Source organism: Mya arenaria, chromosome 4 (genome assembly GCF_026914265.1).
Source record: "Mya arenaria isolate MELC-2E11 chromosome 4, ASM2691426v1".
Classification (NCBI taxonomy): Eukaryota; Metazoa; Mollusca; class Bivalvia; order Myida; family Myidae; genus Mya; species Mya arenaria.
Window position 1 is genome coordinate 68,697,664 of NC_069125.1, and position 18,837 is coordinate 68,716,500.

The following is an 18,837-nucleotide window of genomic DNA, read 5'->3' on the forward strand; positions in this document are numbered from 1 at the left end:
TATTATGTTTGTAAACTGTTCTTTTTTAATACCATAGTTATCCATGTTTGTCCGTTTACACATCCATTTAACAAATGTAATTAACATGTGCACATACAACAATACACAGTGAAGTTATTAAGTGAAGTTATTGAAAAATAACTTACATGCCTTAAAAACTATGTATAATTTAAACTATAAGCCTGGATACATACCTCACCAGCCCCAGCGGAACTCTTGCTTTGGGCAGACACTCTAGACATTGCTCGAGACTTTGGTCTTGAACCCATGGACATACTTGTGTTCTGAAACAAACAAAACAGGCAATAAAGCAGAAATACAGCTCACATTTATTTATATTTTGTAGCCTTGATTACTTCGATTTAAAATTTATATATCAAGTAAAATCCTTTAACTAACAATGTTTTAACAGCAAAATTGGCCTTAAACAAGTTTGTAGATCAGCTTCTGTTATGACTATTAAAAAACATAATTTGTGAATAATTTTGGAATGCATTAAATTTGTTTTATTTTTTGTTCAATTTGAGAATCAGTTCTGATTCATCTTTAGAAATAGAACATAGACTGGTCTATGAAATTTTGCCAGGTTTATTACCTCCCTTGTCTTAGTTACAAATGTACTGCCACGTGATTTAGCTTGTTTCTTCATGCGCTGGGTGAGATGACGCGAGGAATGCTCTGAGTTTGTGTTCCAGATGACAATCTCGCCGTCGTATGAACCTGGAAGCATGGGGAACAATTAAATACTCAAGTTGAAATAACAATACGAGTGAAATAAATTACTTACTGACTAACATGCACTTAAGAATATAAAAAACTAACTATTGATTCAGATATAAAACTATTCTCATTCTTTTAATCATGCCTTTTTTTGTAAGAGTTATACTTTTATATAATTTATGTATATTATGAGTAAAAATATTCTTTAGTGACAAGCATAAATGTTAAAACTGTTCAAGGAGAACATGGTTGTCTATTAACCTGTAGCAAGTACGTTTGGGGACTGGAAGGCAGCACACAGGATGTCCTCACTGTGCTCTTGGCCCCCCTTCCAATCCGCTGCCTGTACGTGGTAGTCACGGAAATTTGTGTCTCTGAACACTGTTATGTACCTGCACAAACACAACATAGTATTCTACCTGCATCAGACATAAGACATGGTCAAGGGAAACTGTAATTATTCTTGTATAGACATAAGGCAAAAAAAGGCTATTTACTTCCAATTCCTGACCTTTCTGAATTTGAACACAAATCATTATACCACAACATTTTAATAATTGTAATTTAAGGCATTTGAAACTGTAAGCATATATGTGGTAATACATTGTAAGCATATATGTGGTAATACATTGTAAGCATATATGTGGTAATACATTGTAAGCATATATGTGGTAATACATTGTAAGCGTATGTGTGGTAATACATTGTAAGCATATATGTGGTGATACATTGTAAGCGTATGTGTGGTAATACATTGTAAGTGTATATGTGGTAATAAATCGTAAGCATATATGTGGTAATACATTGTAAGCATATACAGTAAAACTGCGATCGTTCGAACAAGCGGTCGTTCCCTCGAGGTCGGAGCTTAGTCCCGAACTTTTTCCTTCTATTTTCATATAAGATAAACCTACGCTGCATTGAAAACCTAATTATGTCAAGGAGTCGAGCAATATTCTTGGTCCAAAGTACACAAATCATGCACAAAACCTTATGGCTCCCTCAAGATCATAATTTCACACTTTTTCCCGAACGCATGTTCCAAAATAAACAAACAATTGCTAGGTATTTAAATTTTCGCAAGTTGTAAAAATTGCAATGACAGTTGAAAGGCAATTGATAAGGTGTGAAAAACCGTTTAACAATGTTAACGCATGACCGATATTAGTTGATATGGGCAGTTTAGAACATAATTATGAGAAGTTAATGAGGAGCAGTTAATTGTGAGAAATGTAAATGAGTAATAAAAATATGAATAAACTCTACGATATCGATCCAACATCGGAATATCTGAAAATATTTCCTTTTTGTCACTTTGCTTTGCAATATGGCCATTTGGTAAAAAAATCAATTTATTGATAATTCTTTTACATTTTATATTTAAGTATACATAAAGTAAACGACAGCCTTTGAACATATCAGTGATTTCCACAACGCAACACATAATCGTTGTCTTAGTAAACAGACTTCTTCATACTTGAAATACACTGAAATATATTTCATAACAGACTAGAGAATTGAAATCGGGTCATTCCAAACATCGGTTCCCTCGAGGTTTAGGCTCAGTCCCCGGCGACTTCGAGCGAGCACAGTTTTACTGTATGTGGTAATACATTGTAAGGGTATATGTGGTTATACATTGTAAGCATATATGTGGTAATACATTGTAAGCATATATGTGGTAATACATTGTAAGCATATATGTGGTAATACATTGTAAGCGTATGTGTGGTAATACATTGTAAGCATATATGTGGTGATACATTGTAAGCGTATGTGTGGTAATACATTGTAAGTGTATATGTGGTAATAAATCGTAAGCATATATGTGGTAATACATTGTAAGCGTATATGTGGTAATACATTGTAAGCATATATGTGGTAATACATTGTAAGCGTATATGTGGTAATACATTGTAAGCATATATGTGGTAATACATTGTAAGCGTATATGTGGTAATACATTGTAAGCATATATGTGGTAATACATTGTAAGCGTATATGTGGTAATACATTGTAAGCGTATATGTGGTAATACATTGTAAGCATATATGTGGTAATACATTGTAAGCATATATGTGGTAATACATTGTAAGCATATATGTGGTAATACATTGTAAGCATATATGTGGTAATACATTGTAAGCATACATGTGGTAATACATTGTAAGCATAAATGTGGTAATACATTGTAAGCATATATGTGGTAATACATTGTAAGTGTATATGTGGTAATAAATTGTAAGCGTATATGTGGTAATACATTATAAGCATATATGTGGTAATAAATTGTAAGTGTATATGTGGTAATACATCATAAGCGTATATGTGGTAATAAATTGTAAGTGTATATGTGGTAATACATCATAAGCATATATGTGGTAATACATTGTAAGTGTATATGTGGTAATACATCATAAGCGTATATGTGGTAATACATTGTAAGTGTATATGTGGTTATACATTGTAAGCATATATGTGGTAATACATTGTAAGCATATATGTGGTAATACATTGTAAGCATATATGTGGTAATACATTGTAAGCGTATGTGTGGTAATACATTGTAAGCATATATGTGGTGATACATTGTAAGCGTATGTGTGGTAATACATTGTAAGTGTATATGTGGTAATAAATCGTAAGCATATATGTGGTAATACATTGTAAGCGTATATGTGGTAATACATTGTAAGCATATATGTGGTAATACATTGTAAGCGTATATGTGGTAATACATTGTAAGCATATATGTGGTAATACATTGTAAGCATATATGTGGTAATACATTGTAAGCGTATATGTGGTAATACATTGTAAGCGTATATGTGGTAATACATTGTAAGCGTATATGTGGTAATACATTGTAAGCATATATGTGGTAATACATTGTAAGCATATATGTGGTAATACATTGTAAGCATACATGTGGTAATACATTGTAAGCATAAATGTGGTAATACATTGTAAGCATATATGTGGTAATACATTGTAAGTGTATATGTGGTAATAAATTGTAAGCGTATATGTGGTAATACATTATAAGCGTATATGTGGTAATAAATTGTAAGTGTATATGTGGTAATACATCATAAGCGTATATGTGGTAATAAATTGTAAGTGTATATGTGGTAATACATCATAAGCGTATATGTGGTAATACATTGTAAGTGTATATGTGGTAATACATTGTAAGGGTATATGTGGTTATACATTGTAAGCATATATGTGGTAATACATTGTAAGCGTATATGTGGTAATACATTGTAAGCATATATGTGGTAATACATTGTAAGCGTATATGTGGTAATACATTGTAAGCGTATATGTGGTAATAAATTGTAAGCGTATATGTGGTAATACATTATAAGCGTATATGTGGTAATAAATTGTAAGTGTATATGTGGTAATACATCATAAGCGTATATGTGGTAATACATTGTAAGTGTATATGTGGTAATACATCGTAAGCGTATATGTGGTAATACATTGTAAGTGTATATGTGGTAATACATCGTAAGCGTATATGTGGTAATACATTGTAAGTGTATATGTGGTAATACATCGTAAGCGTATATGTGGTAATACATTGTAAGTGTACATGTGGTGATACATCGTAAGCGTATATGTGGTAATACATTGTAAGTGTACATGTGGTGATACATCGTAAGCGTATATGTGGTAATACATTGTAAGTGTACATGTGGTAATACATCGTAAGCGTATATGTGGTAATACATTGTAAGTGTACATGTGGTAATACATCGTAAGCGTATATGTGGTAATACATTGTAAGCATATATGTGGTAATACATCGTAAGCGTATATGTGGTAATACATTGTAAGTGTATATGTGGTAATACATCGTAAGCATATATGTGGTAATACATTGTAAGCATATATGTGGTAATACATTGTAAGCATATATGTGGTAATACATTGTAAGTGTATATGTGGTAATACATTGTAAGCATATATGTGGTAATACATTGTAAGTGTATATGTGGTAATACATTGTAAGTGTATATGTGGTAATACATCGTAAGCATATATGTGGTAATACATTGTAAGTGTATATGTGGTAATACATTGTAAGCATATATGTGGTAATACATTGTAAGTGTATATGTGGTAATACATTGTAAGCATATATGTGGTAATACATTGTAAGCGTATGTGTGGTAATACATTGTAAGCATATATGTGGTGATACATTGTAAGCGTATGTGTGGTAATACATTGTAAGTGTATATGTGGTAATACATTGTAAGCGTATATGTGGTAATACATTGTAAGCGTATATGTGGTAATACATTGTAAGCATATATGTGGTAATACATTGTAAGCATATGTGGTAATACATTGTAAGCGTATATGTGGTAATACATTGTAAGCGTATATGTGGTAATACATTGTAAGCATATATGTGGTAATACATTGTAAGCATATATGTGGTAATACATTGTAAGTGTATATGTGGTAATACATTGTAAGCATATATGTGGTAATACATTGTAAGTGTATATGTGGTAATACATTGTAAGTGTATATGTGGTAATACATTATAAGCGTATATGTGGTAATACATTGTAAGTGTATATGTGGTAATACATTATAAGCGTATATGTGGTAATACATTGTAAGTGTATATGTGGTAATACATCATAAGCGTATATGTGGTAATACATTGTAAGTGTATATGTGGTAATACATCGTAAGCGTATATGTGGTAATACATTGTAAGTGTACATGTGGTGATACATCGTAAGCGTATATGTGGTAATACATTGTAAGTGTACATGTGGTAATACATCGTAAGCGTATATGTGGTAATACATTGTAAGTGTACATGTGGTAATACATCGTAAGCGTATATGTGGTAATACATTGTAAGCATATATGTGGTAATACATCGTAAGCGTATATGTGGTAATACATTGTAAGTGTATATGTGGTAATACATCGTAAGCATATATGTGGTAATACATTGTAAGCATATATGTGGTAATACATTGTAAGCGTATATGTGGTAATACATTGTAAGTGTATATGTGGTAATACATTGTAAGCATATATGTGGTAATACATTGTAAGTGTATATGTGGTAATACATTGTAAGCATATATGTGGTAATACATTGTAAGTGTATATGTGGTAATACATTGTAAGCATATATGTGGTAATACATTGTAAGTGTATATGTGGTAATACATTGTAAGCATATATGTGGTAATACATTGTAAGTGTATATGTGGTAATACATTGTAAGCGTATATGTGGTAATACATTGTAAGTGTATATGTGGTAATACATTGTAAGTGTATATGTGGTAATACATTGTAAGTGTATATGTGGTAATACATTGTAAGTGTATATGTGGTAATACATTGTAAGTGTATATGTGGTAATACATTGTAAGTGTATATGTGGTAATACATTGTAAGTGTATATGTGGTAATACATCGTAAGTGTATATGTGGTAATACATTGTAAGCATATATGTGGTAATACATTGTAAGCGTATATGTGGTGATACATTGTAAGCATAAATGTGGTAATACATCGTAAGCATATATGTGGTAATACATTGTAAGCGTATATGTGGTAATACATCGTAAGTGTATATGTTGTAATACATTGTAAGCATATATGTGGTAATACATTGTAAGTGTATATGTTGTAATACATTGTAAGCATATATGTGGTAATACATTGTAAGCGTATATGTGGTGATACATTGTAAGCATATATGTGGTAATACATCGTAAGCGTATATGTGGTGATACATTGTAAGCATATATGTGGTAATACATCGTAAGCGTATATGTGGTGATACATTGTAAGTGTATTTGTGGTAATACATCGTAAGTGTATGTGTGGTAATACATTGTAAGTGTATATGTGGTGATACATTGTAAGCGTATATGTGGTGATACATTGTAAGCATATATGTGGTAATACATCGTAAGCGTATATGTGGTGATACATTGTAAGCATATATGTGGTAATACATCGTAAGCGTATATGTGGTGATACATCGTAAGCATATATGTGGTAATACATTGTAAGCATATATGTGGTAATACATTGTAAGCATATATGTGGTAATACATTGTAAGCGTATATGTGGTAATACATTGTAAGCGTATATGTGGTAATACATTGTAAGCATATATGTGGTAATACATCGTAAGCGTATATGTGGTGATACATTGTAAGCATATATGTGGTAATACATCGTAAGCATATATGTGGTAATACATTGTAAGCATATCTGTGGTAATACATTGTAAGTGTATTTGTGGTAATACATTGTAAGTGTATGTGTGGTAATACATTGTAAGTGTATATGTGGTGATACATCGTAAGCGTATGTGAGATAATACATTGTAAGTGTATATGTGGTAATACATCGTAAGCGTATGTGTGGGAATACATTGTAAGTGTATATGTGGTGATACATTGTAAGCATATATGTGGTAATACATTGTAAGCATACATGTGGTAATACATTGTAAGTGTATATGTGGTGATACATTGTAAGCATATATGTGGTAATACATTGTAAGTGTATATGTGGTAATACATTGTAAGCATATATGTGGTAATACATTGTAAGCATATGTGTGGTAATACATTGTAAGCATATATGTGGTAATACATTGTAAGTGTATATGTGGTAATACATCGTAAGCGTATGTGTGGGAATACATTGTAAGTGTATATGTGGTGATACATTGTAAGCATATATGTGGTAATACATTGTAAGCATATATGTGGTTATACATTGTAAGTGTATATGTGGTGATACATTGTAAGCATATATGTGGTAATACATTGTAAGTGTATATGTGGTAATACATTGTAAGTGTATATGTGGTAATACATCGTAAGCGTATATGTGGTAATACATTGTAAGCATATATGTGGTAATACATTGTAAGCATATATGTGGTAATACATTGTAAGCATATATGTGGTAATACATTGTAAGCATATGTGTGGTAATACATTGTAAGTATATATGTGGTAATACATTATAAGCATATATGTTGTAACATTGTAAGCGTATATGTGGTAATACACTGTAATGCTTACTTGGCCCATCCAACGACCACTGTGCTTCTCTTAAGGTTCACAATTTGGCCCACGTCCGCTGGCTGGCCTCCGGAACAGTCCAAGATGTATGAGCAGTGGCCATTAAAATCCCATATCTGAATATAACAGTTGAAATAGACATTTGCAGAATTGCTTGTGGTCATAGCTTACTTCAAACTTTACAATTTGAAAGATTCATTTTATTTGCTGAGAAAATTAAAAGAGAATAGCTAAGTAAATGAGGCATAAAAGCAGAAATCTTTCTTATTTAAAAAAACGAGAGTTTTGCTTTTTAGTAAACACTGTATTCAAAGAATATTAAGTAATATTTCTCTATACATTTGAAATTCATGATCAACATTCTATTTATTTAACTTATTAGAATTATAAAAACTTATAACTAAAGTTGTGACTTTTCCGACATCAACCTTCTGTGCAGTCAGCCATGAGGCTTGTATTCATTGAGACCTATGCTAGGCATGTGACCTCCGCCCTGTAATGGGGGTTTGCAAACTACATACTTTTACCATGCCATGACTGGATTAGGTCGTAAATTTTGTCTCCATGAGACCAAATGGAGGCTGGTGACTTCCAAGGTTTGACCGCCAAGATTAGGAAACTGCTTAGCCTAACAGTGGTGTCTTTGGAGACGGTCATGAGTCATGTCTCCATGAAGTCTGGGTGAGGCCGGTCTCTTGGCTGCCATTGCAGCTTGCAAACTGCTTACCCTAAGGGTGCTATCTGTGAAAAGTCAATTAAAAGTCGTGCCTCCTTGGCTCCCGATTCAGTCGGTGTACCTCCATGGCCCATGGATATTTTAAATATGCTTACCGTGCCATCATTGGAGCCAATTAAGAGTTGTTCCTCCTTGGAATCTTGTTTCAGCCTGTGTGCCTCCGCGGCCCATGAATAATTTAAATATGTTACCTTCATAGTGCCATCGGTGGAACCAGTTAAGATCCGTGCCTCCTTGGAATCTTGTTTTAAAAATGCTTACCTTAACAGTTCCGTCAGTGGAGCCAGTTAAGAGTCGTGTCTCTGTGGAGTCCTGTGTAAGGCATGTAACCTCAGCGCTTCCATGGAGGTTGGCAAACTGTTTCACCTTCTGACCTGTGTCCACCATCCACATGATCATTGTACCAGCCTGGCACAGGCTTACAACCTGAAAATCAATACCATATTTTTAGATATGATATATGGTTCTGAAAAAGATATTCTATTTTAAAATAAAAGTCTGAAATTTAAAAAAAAAGACATGAATTCAATTCTATAAATTAAAAGTAGGAGGAGGCTTAAAAGTGGGAACAAGTTAGGTACAACCTTTACAGGAATGTGAAAAATAAAACAAATTTGACTGAGATGAGAAGCATAGCCAATTTTGACACATGATCAATTCCATGCATATAAAGATTTCTATTGATTAAAAATGAAAATAGCACACCACATTTTTGTGTCATTCTGCAATTATTTTAATCTACCACCATATGAAATAACTGTACACACACTGACCTGGTTATACACGGAGTTGTAGAGGGCAGTGACAACAGGTTTGTCATGTGACATGATCCGATCCTTGATCTCGGCCTTCATCTCCATCACAGTAAGCTGGTAATTGAACGAGATGAACAGCCGGCTCCGCTCAACACCTTGACGATCCTTACCCTCGTCAAAGAACAGCGAACTTTGAACTGCAGGAATAGGAAGGGCAAAATGTGTTTCTTTACTGATAAAACTTTTGTTTAAGTCACAGGCTCAGGAAGTGTTCAACAAGCCTGGAGATCAAACCTGGAACCCCCTTCTTGCAAATCAGGTGCTCCACTAAATTGGTGACTGACCGGATAACTCATATACACCTTGACCATCGGGTGTCTGTATTGCGACATTTGTAGCATAGAAAACTGTGATCAAAATATTAAACAAGAATTTAAACAATAAAATATTGGGAAAAAAACAACAAATTACATTCTGTTAATGAAATCAAATCTAAAACGATCTCATTGAGTCACTTCAATGTGTAGCTTAAGTGCTTAACATGGCCAACAACCCATATAGGCAGAGTTTAACATGGCCAACAACCCATATAGGCAGAGTTTAACATGGCCAACAACCCATATAGGCAGAGTTTAACATGGCCAACAACCCATATAGGTAGAGTTTAACATGGCCAACAACCCATATAGGCAGAGTTTAACATGGCCAACAACCCATATAGGCAGACACAAAAATGCTAAACGGAATGTTTTGGTTTGTGTTGTGACTGGGGAACATGTATCAAAGATTAAACAGGCAAGAATAATATTATTATAATATACATTTAACTACATAAATGAATTCAATAAGGCTTGTTTGTAGATGCAAATTATGATGTATACATTGTTTCAACAATCAGTGAATTAGGAATGAAGTTTAATCAATCATAATACTAATGAGGTAAAGCATGCAATACTGAATCAAAACATCACTGGAGTAAATACCAAGTCTAACAGTTAGCTATAATTTATGTTGTTGTTTTCTTGAGGTTGATGCATTGTTATGGTATCGGTGTCTGCCTCTTATACAAAATCCAGGTTTGAGACCCTTTTAAATTGTAAATTTCTCCTAGTATTTTAATGGTTTCTACCTCCAAATATTTTGTGTTATTCAGTTTTAAGCTGTTTTTATAATACAGCTAAATAAATTAGTAATAATTGTTATGTTGTCTACCATTTAAGTACAATATTCTACAATCAGTTTTTTTTTTAAATGTAGCATAGGTTTTCTTACAGCCTATGGAAATGACATGCAAGTTTCAATATTGTAAGTTGTTGAGTGTTTCATTTTTATCTAAAAGCATTCATGCACCATTAGAATGTAAGCAATGTCGTGTCATACTAATACCATCTCACCTGTTTTAGTTTGTTTGCGTTTTCTTCTATCTATTACTAAAAAGTAGATGATTGCAAAATATGGAATAAAACTTGTTATATTTCTATTAATGTTTTACTTACAGGTTATCAACAGATTTCATTTCACCTATTAAACAATCCCACAAGTGCAATTACAACTTGCCAACAAGTACCTGTACAACTTGCCAACAAATCCAATTACAACTTGCCAACCCAATTACCTGTACAACTTGCCAACCCAATTACCTGTACAACTTGCCAACAAATCCAATTACAATTTGCCAACAAATCCAATTACAACTTGCCAACCCAATTACCTGTACATCTTGCCAACCCAATTACCTGTACAACTTGCCAACAAATCCAATTACAACTTGCCAAGAACTATGTTCGGCAAAAATTAAAATTCATCGGTCATATAGTCATCAGTTCAGAGTTTAGTGCCCATTTGAAGAGTCACAGAATATTTAAACATTAAACAACTGACTATTTCAAAATAGCATATGTGTTATGTATATGATATGATACCTTCTGGCCCTTTGGGGAACATGCCTGCAAGCCTCTGTATGCAGACCTGCAGCTGGACGTCCCAGATACGGAGGACCTTGTCCTTGGAGAAGCTGATCAGCTGACTGCGACTCTTGATGAACTGAGCCTGAACCACCGATGCCATGTGACCTCGCAAGATCTGCAGGGAAGGAACAAACTTAAAAAGCATTTTCCTGTCATCAATCCTTAAGTTTAGAAGTATACCATAAAATAGTTGTAAAAAATCGCACATGGGACAAAGCAGAAAAAGATATTAAACAATAACAACAATAATAATAATAATAATAATAATAATAATGAAATAAATCCAGAACATTGGCCTTTTCACTTTTATTATTACAAATTTAACTTTCATGATAGCACACAAGAATGGCATTAAATTTTGTAATCATTGTACAGCACAGCGCTGAAAACCAGGGTGGTGTATGAAATATTTTAAAGTTCACTTACGCCATTAGGTTTGGAGACCACGTAGGGATTCCACAGGCAGACCTGATGATTTACACCCGCAGTGGCTGGAAACAAAGACATACATAATTATATAAAAATCAAATAAACAACAAACTGATGGAGTATACGTTTTACAATAAAAATTAAGAGATATATTTTTAAAAATTAAGAGAGATATTTTTATTGTGCTCAATATATTATAGGGATTTATGGCTATTACATTGTTACTGCATTACAGTCTGCCATTCTGTAAATTATAACTTAATAGTGAAAGTACTACTGTCAACTGACCAATAAGGTTGAGGTGGTCGCTAAAGTCGAAGGCGTTGACCCCTTGCGGGATGGTGAAGTGAGACATCCGCTGGATCTCCTTCTTAGAACTAGCACTCCTGTAAACATGAGGCTTCAGGTGTTACTCTCATATTTCAAGCCAATGGGATGTCCATAGACTGATTTACAACGTAAAAAGGGTAAGAACATTAACCATAAACTATATTTTATAAAATATCATCTTCAATAATAAAAAAATCTGAGACAACAAAAATAATAATTTCAAATGGGTATTACATTTTTTTAATTTTCAGTAAAATTGGCTGCAATTACATACATTTAAATAAACTATGTGTATTTGTTCAAAAGCACATACATATATACATGTATATACAAAAAAACACTGCTGTAACTGTGCACATGATAAATAATGTATACCGGTAAGCATAAATCATTTGTTAGTATGCCTTAACCATGTTAAACCATGTCAATCTATTCTAAATCACTGTCTGCCTTTGGGTTGACAAAGGGATATCATAGACTATAGTGTTTGGCGCATTATGTGATCCCAAGGTCATGTAGGCACGAGTAGTATTGGAATGTTAATGTTTTCCTTAACAATTTAAAAAATACATGTGGCAGACTGAGCACTATGCTAATATGTAACAATATAAACCTTATTATTATATTCATAATAGACAGTTAACAGTTCCACAGGTACCCAGAATAACCAGAAATAAAATGTCCCCTCTATTGCACATTGCACCCACAGTAAAGGGCTCAATTTCCAACCAGACATATAATCACCCTAACCATCAACAAATTTCATCAAAATTTCATCATTGATCCTTTTGTCAGCCAACATTTTGAAAACAGTCTTAGAAATTATCACTTATAGATGACAGCATAACAATACTGTGTGCACTTACATATAAGGTGATAGGGTATTTTTTTATACTAGGACCGGATTCTTTTTAATTTAATTTAAAAATTGGATCTTCAAAACTTTCACTTAACTTTCAAAATAATATTTTTTACAAACCTTTTTTCTAGACAGCAGTCATAAAATGAAACAGCCTATGCAAAAGTGGCAAATATATGCCTGATGTTTATGCAGCAGACAACACTAAATGCTTGTATAGTGTATATATGTACAACAGCAACAATGTATTGGTACAACAGTATAGGAGAATTACGATGTGTTATAATGTGTCTCTATACAATTACCCTTGCATAAGTCTCCAGTTGCTTGAAAAAATCATAGCATTTGTAAACATCCAGAAGTTCTCGTACACTAACTTAAAGCAATTCATTGAACGTTGTATTGCCATTTGTAAATCAAACATGTATACATAATTTTAGGTAATAAAGCATGAATTAAATATTACATATGACTAACATACACCTTGTAAACAAGGTCATTATAAACATTTTGTTAAAAGAAACATTTCTTTTACTCCAAACAAAAACAAACTAAAAGTCTTGCTAAAACTGAAAACATATTAAAATTAAAGCTCCACAAAGAGGGATGATCCAAAAGTTTGGGGACACAGCTTATTGTGTACTTGTTGCATGCCATAGAGATATTAAAACTTCTCATTTCAATCCTGTATCTTTTAGAGATATGCACGCCAAATGTCACATTGAACATTGTCAATAATGCAAGTAATTTTAAACGAGTAGGAAGCAAATCCTTGGTATTTGGTTAAGTCATTATAATGTCATGGCAGCATCACCATATCATAAAATTATTCCCAGTATTTTGGATCACTCCTTTAAACAAGTGTCTGATTAGATCTCTGATTAAATACCCCTATTACATATCCTCTAGACATCCTTGCCTATTTCATGACTTACTGTTTGGCAGGCTGGTTGGTGGATGTGTGTTTTTCCATCCAACCAATCACCACGGACCGGTTGCTGGCCGTCGCACAGCTGATAAAGCACTCCAGGTACTGCGAGTACTTCACTGAAATTAGAACATGCTTATCACTTAAATGTTTCGGTAATAATTAGCTGCCAAACAACATTTATATTTCATTTTAATCTTTAGTTGGACTAGAGACAATTAGCTGTTGAAATCAAGTGTTACTGACAATATAACATCACCTTCTTTCTGTATGACACCAAGATTGCCAACAAATGACATCACCAAGGCTATGACAATAAAACAGATTTTTCCCTCGAATACTAGTCAAGCTGAAACTCAAAACAGCCTGGTACTTTTATGGCCAACCATGTTGCCAGAAGAGGTACAATACCTTGTCTGCACCACTCTTTCTTGTGTGCATGGTATTTGGTGTGGGTGACGTTCTTGTATTTGCCGTACGAAATCTTGCTAATGTCCACATTCAGGCAAGTCTCTGGGGAAACAAACAAACAATGGCAGGTTAAAATCTGGCAATAGTTGAATTTGATGAAGAAAATAATATTCTTAAATTTTTTTAGATAAAAATCTGAAAGTCACTAACATGAAACAAATTGCGTAAGATTATTTAATAGCATGCAGACTTTTAATCTTTAATTACTGGAGTGGATCTCTGAAACGGTGATGTAGCTAGTTTAAATAGAAAATACCAATGTAAAACCTGTTAGTGTTACTGTACAAATACATAAAAGAACTACATGTTAAAATAACTGAAATGAAAATAAAACACCAGGCCAAACTGAAATGAAAATAAAACACCAGGCCATTTAAGGCTAAAACTCCTTGTACAAATGCTCTTTACAATGAGAAAACTCTTTATCAACAGAATGTGATCTCCAAATAATCATGGTAAATAAGAATACAGACAATATTTGTGAACATTTTTTTAATATTTTACAGTAATATTTGTATGATGATAAACTATGCATTTTTGTCATAAATGTGAAAATATACAGGTAAAACATATAATTATACATATATACATGTTTAAAGTTAATATTAAATTATTTTTTAACAATCTACTTATATAAGGCCTTAATTGAAATTGAGTTTGTTTGCCCTTTAACAACGGCTGAAAAAAATCTAGCCAACCCATTTTTTTTTGCAAAAAGGTTTCTTTTAATTCCTGTTCACAAAGGTGCTTGCAGTTCATTCATTATTATAGAAAGCAAACTTCCTGTTAATTGGAGAGCATGGCGGCGAAAAGTTAGACATAAACATTTTGTTTAATGTTTTCATCAAAGAAAATGATGGCAAAAGACACATTGTTTCCAACAAAATCGACAGCCTTCACCCAGAAGACAATTGGAGTGACTAGCTATCTGATACACATACATGGCCAGTTGATGTTTATGTGGTCAAGGATAATCCTCCCCTCCCTAAAATAAAATATTTATCCTACCTTCCCACCCACCTCTGAAACCTAGGGTCGGTAAAGTACAAACAAACAATTTTAAATAATGGCCTAAAATGCAGAAATAAAGTATGTACGTGTTCATTGAATATACATGTATAATGTGGGTAATGAAGAGATACAATTGTAGAAGAATACATACCTTGCCACACTGGTGAATTTCAAAGGTGAAAAGGTCATGGTCACAAAGTGCACAAAGGTCAAATCAAGGTGAGGTCAAGGGTTAATACCAATCAGGGATCAGGGTTAAAGCGGAAATGGATAAAAACAAAACACATGCAAAAACATTAGTAACAAACAAAATGCCACAAAACTCAAACTGCGGATGTACACTTGTATCAACACCTGGTAATATAATTCTCTACAATGATAATTTAATAAAAAAAAAATGGTTAATTATTTTAACTTTATTTTCAATGGCATAGATGGACATGCAGGTCATCTTTGATACTTTTAGTATCTAAAATGTCAATCAGGGTTTTCACTTGCATTCTTAAATAAATAATTCCCCGATGGAGAATGGCCCCTTTTTTTTTGCCTTAACAAGAACGCGCTATACATTAGTTTCCCTTTTTCTATTTCCAAGGTTTTATTAACAAGAGTACATTCAGATAAACCTCTATAAAGAAAATGCTCTTATTAAAAGTAAAAAAGTAAAACAGACCCTATGGCACTTATGAATTGTCTTCCTGGTTTAAAATTCTTGTTCTGGTCTGATAATCTAAAGATTTTTATTTATTTTTCTCTGTTTACATTTTTAGAAGCTTATTGGAGCACCTGGCAGCCTCAATCACATGCAGCAATCAAGTGGAAAGTCTACATGGAAACTCTACTGGCACTAAGTCTTTTTCTATTACCGTGGCTACAAGGGAACATGCACATTTCACAGAGGAACCCAAACATAAAAACACAGCTCAGCAAGCAAGCAGGACTACCAACATATAAACTATGGGAAAAGATCAAAAGTACCTTGAAATGCAACTAAAAGTTTCAGTAAAACATGTCATTAATTACAGTATTACAATATCTTACAGGAAAGCATGTGGAGATTTAAAAAGTCATAAAAGGTTTTTCTAGCTAAAGTGTTGAACTACATAGAGGTTGAAATAATTAATCTAGATAAAACGATGAAATAGAAAATATAGTTCTATAATAGGGTATTTAAGAAATTGTCTAAATTAGCAGATCTAGTAGGAATTGTTAACTGAGCAAGTAAGTATGGATGCACTTCTATCTAAAACTAAAACTCTACTTTAGTTCTTTAGTTGAAACTGGGACCAAAAAACACAGGTTGACAAAAAAGAGAGCAGTTATATGAGAAACTCTTTAATCTTGTAGCGGAATTATTGACAGCCATTCCAGGCAGCAGTGTGAAAGAGTGCAGTTAAATCTGCTTTAGTGTCCAAATTAGCAGAGCGCATACAAATAGGTGTGATAGGTCATACCTTGTTTTTCCCCCGCAGGGGCTGGGGGGCGCTCAAACAAGGCAATCTGGGCCGAGTTGAAGAACAGAGCATTCACATAGCCACCTACATCACCAAACACCAGGATGGCTTCATTTGGATTCATGGGGTTCGACCTGTAAAAATGTCAAAAGCCAGTTAGACTGATCTTAGCCTAAAATATTTGTCTTCTACACACTATATACATAATTTACATTTTTAACTTGATTAAAACCATTCAATACCTTTTTATCTTATTTAAATAAAGACTGTAAGCTTCTTGTGCTCATTATGACATTGAAAGTCTTTTATCGGAAGTCTCTACAGGAATATCTTTAAATTTTATGTTAAACCTCAAAAAAGATAGATTTTATCTGAAATTTTACATATTCAACATCTTTTAGTAATAATCATTCCATATCTAGACATACAATGATTGTTCATGTATGAAAAATTTAAACATAGGGGAAGTGCAAAATGTTTGTGCCTACCAGTAGTCGAGGCAGAGTGGTGTAGACTTAAGGTTCTGCACCTTGTACTGGCACGTGAACTCCACCTTTGAACTCAGGTCATAGATTGCTGTAAGAAAAACAGTCCAGTTCATTGTGATGCTAATGAAGGTTTTTGTTCCTTTACCGCTTGATATTTTCACTAATTTATACACGAAAAAACTGATGACTGTTTGTAAATAGTTTTGTAATACACCAAATGAGTCATTTCTCTTAAATGCCTTTATATTGACTCCATATCAAGACGCATTCCTTAATTCTATTACCTATTTCCTTGCTGGTGAATGCGAGGGCAATTTTGTTGACATTTTGGAGTATGACAAAGTATGTGACCCAGAGGTCACGGGCCTTGCATGAGTCTGTGCCGGTCTTGAGGGCTCGCTGGAGCTTCAAATCCAAACCCCAGTTGGAGATTGTACCCTCCTACATGAACACATGGAATAAAGGCTTACAACTGTAACTGAAAACATTGCTTCACACACTACTGGAAATTTTACTTAATATTTGTTTGATGACAGTCCGCTATTTATAAAGCCTTGTTTCATTTTACATAACTATGTAACTCACTGAAAAAAAATGAATCTTGTAAACATTGGTTTTTTGATTATCACACATTTAAAGGCTTGTTGAGTTCTATTACTAGTGAACATAGAGGAAGCTGTTACCTTGCTAATGGATATATATCTGTTGCCATTTTTAAGAAAGGATACCCTCTGAATAGCTTCTTTGTGGGGACTGAAAACACAAATGAAATGCTTTTACTGTTGACAATATCTCAAAGGAGCAAAACAACTGTATAAGTTAATGTGATATTCTGCTCCCCAAAATAGTGCAAAAAGCCCTGCATTTACAAAAGGCGTATATATTAATGTATCCTCACAATGGCCTGCACCCAGTATACAGTCTTTGACACATACCTGTTTAGGTGCCGGAGATCCTTCCACTGGGGGACCTGTGTGGACTTGACACGGTCGTCCTTCTCGTAGAACTCAAGCAGCATGTGCTGGGCAAACTTGTCCCAGTCCACATAACCCTCCCGGGTCACATCTATCTTGTCAAACAGATCCTGGTACTGTATGTGGAGAGGAAATATGTTGGCATAGATTCAGTGGTAGGTTTTTACAGTGATTGAATGTCGAAATATGAATTTTATGTTGTAGTTATGTTCCTTAATTTGTTTTTGTAACAAACATGAACCAAATGAAACCAAATGTCTACAAGCAATCAAAATAAATATTCACTTCAATGACAAAAAAATACTGAATGTTATGCAAAACTTAACTTCAACAGGCCCATGCAAGATGGCCCAATCCACGAAACATTATACTCCCCAGAACCTAGTTGTCCCCTACCTCGTCCTTGGATCCCTTGTTGAGCAGGATGGACAGGGCCTCACAGAACTGTTCCCGGTTTAGGCTCAACTTGTTGTCATAACCGTCCCCCTCGTTCTGTTCACACAAAACATTCCAATATGAAACAACAATTGACAAATCGTTCAAATAACCATGTACTAAACTAATTAATATACATTTGTAACTATTTCGCAACATCTTGTTACACCATACTTAAATAC

The 18,837-nt window shown here is 33.6% G+C and overlaps 1 protein-coding gene across 1 annotated transcript in view; it reads right to left on the minus strand.

The window, feature by feature from the left end:
• The window catches only part of LOC128231484 (WD repeat-containing protein 49-like), a 35,806-nt gene that overhangs the window by 8,710 nt on the left and 8,259 nt on the right, over positions 1-18,837 (minus strand). The window contains exons 6-24 of the mRNA XM_052944368.1: positions 18,617-18,712; positions 18,182-18,336; positions 17,930-17,999; positions 17,531-17,687; positions 17,247-17,334; positions 16,759-16,892; positions 14,234-14,335; positions 13,830-13,941; positions 13,200-13,220; positions 11,994-12,091; positions 11,703-11,767; positions 11,232-11,391; positions 10,704-10,739; positions 9,328-9,506; positions 8,816-8,980; positions 7,819-7,934; positions 982-1,112; positions 596-720; positions 195-284 (exon numbers count right to left, since the gene is read on the minus strand). Coding sequence (XP_052800328.1) covers positions 195-284; positions 596-720; positions 982-1,112; positions 7,819-7,934; positions 8,816-8,980; positions 9,328-9,506; positions 10,704-10,739; positions 11,232-11,391; positions 11,703-11,767; positions 11,994-12,091; positions 13,200-13,220; positions 13,830-13,941; positions 14,234-14,335; positions 16,759-16,892; positions 17,247-17,334; positions 17,531-17,687; positions 17,930-17,999; positions 18,182-18,336; positions 18,617-18,712 — 2,100 coding nt within the window. The remainder of the gene's footprint in view (positions 1-194; positions 285-595; positions 721-981; positions 1,113-7,818; positions 7,935-8,815; positions 8,981-9,327; positions 9,507-10,703; positions 10,740-11,231; positions 11,392-11,702; positions 11,768-11,993; positions 12,092-13,199; positions 13,221-13,829; positions 13,942-14,233; positions 14,336-16,758; positions 16,893-17,246; positions 17,335-17,530; positions 17,688-17,929; positions 18,000-18,181; positions 18,337-18,616; positions 18,713-18,837) is intronic.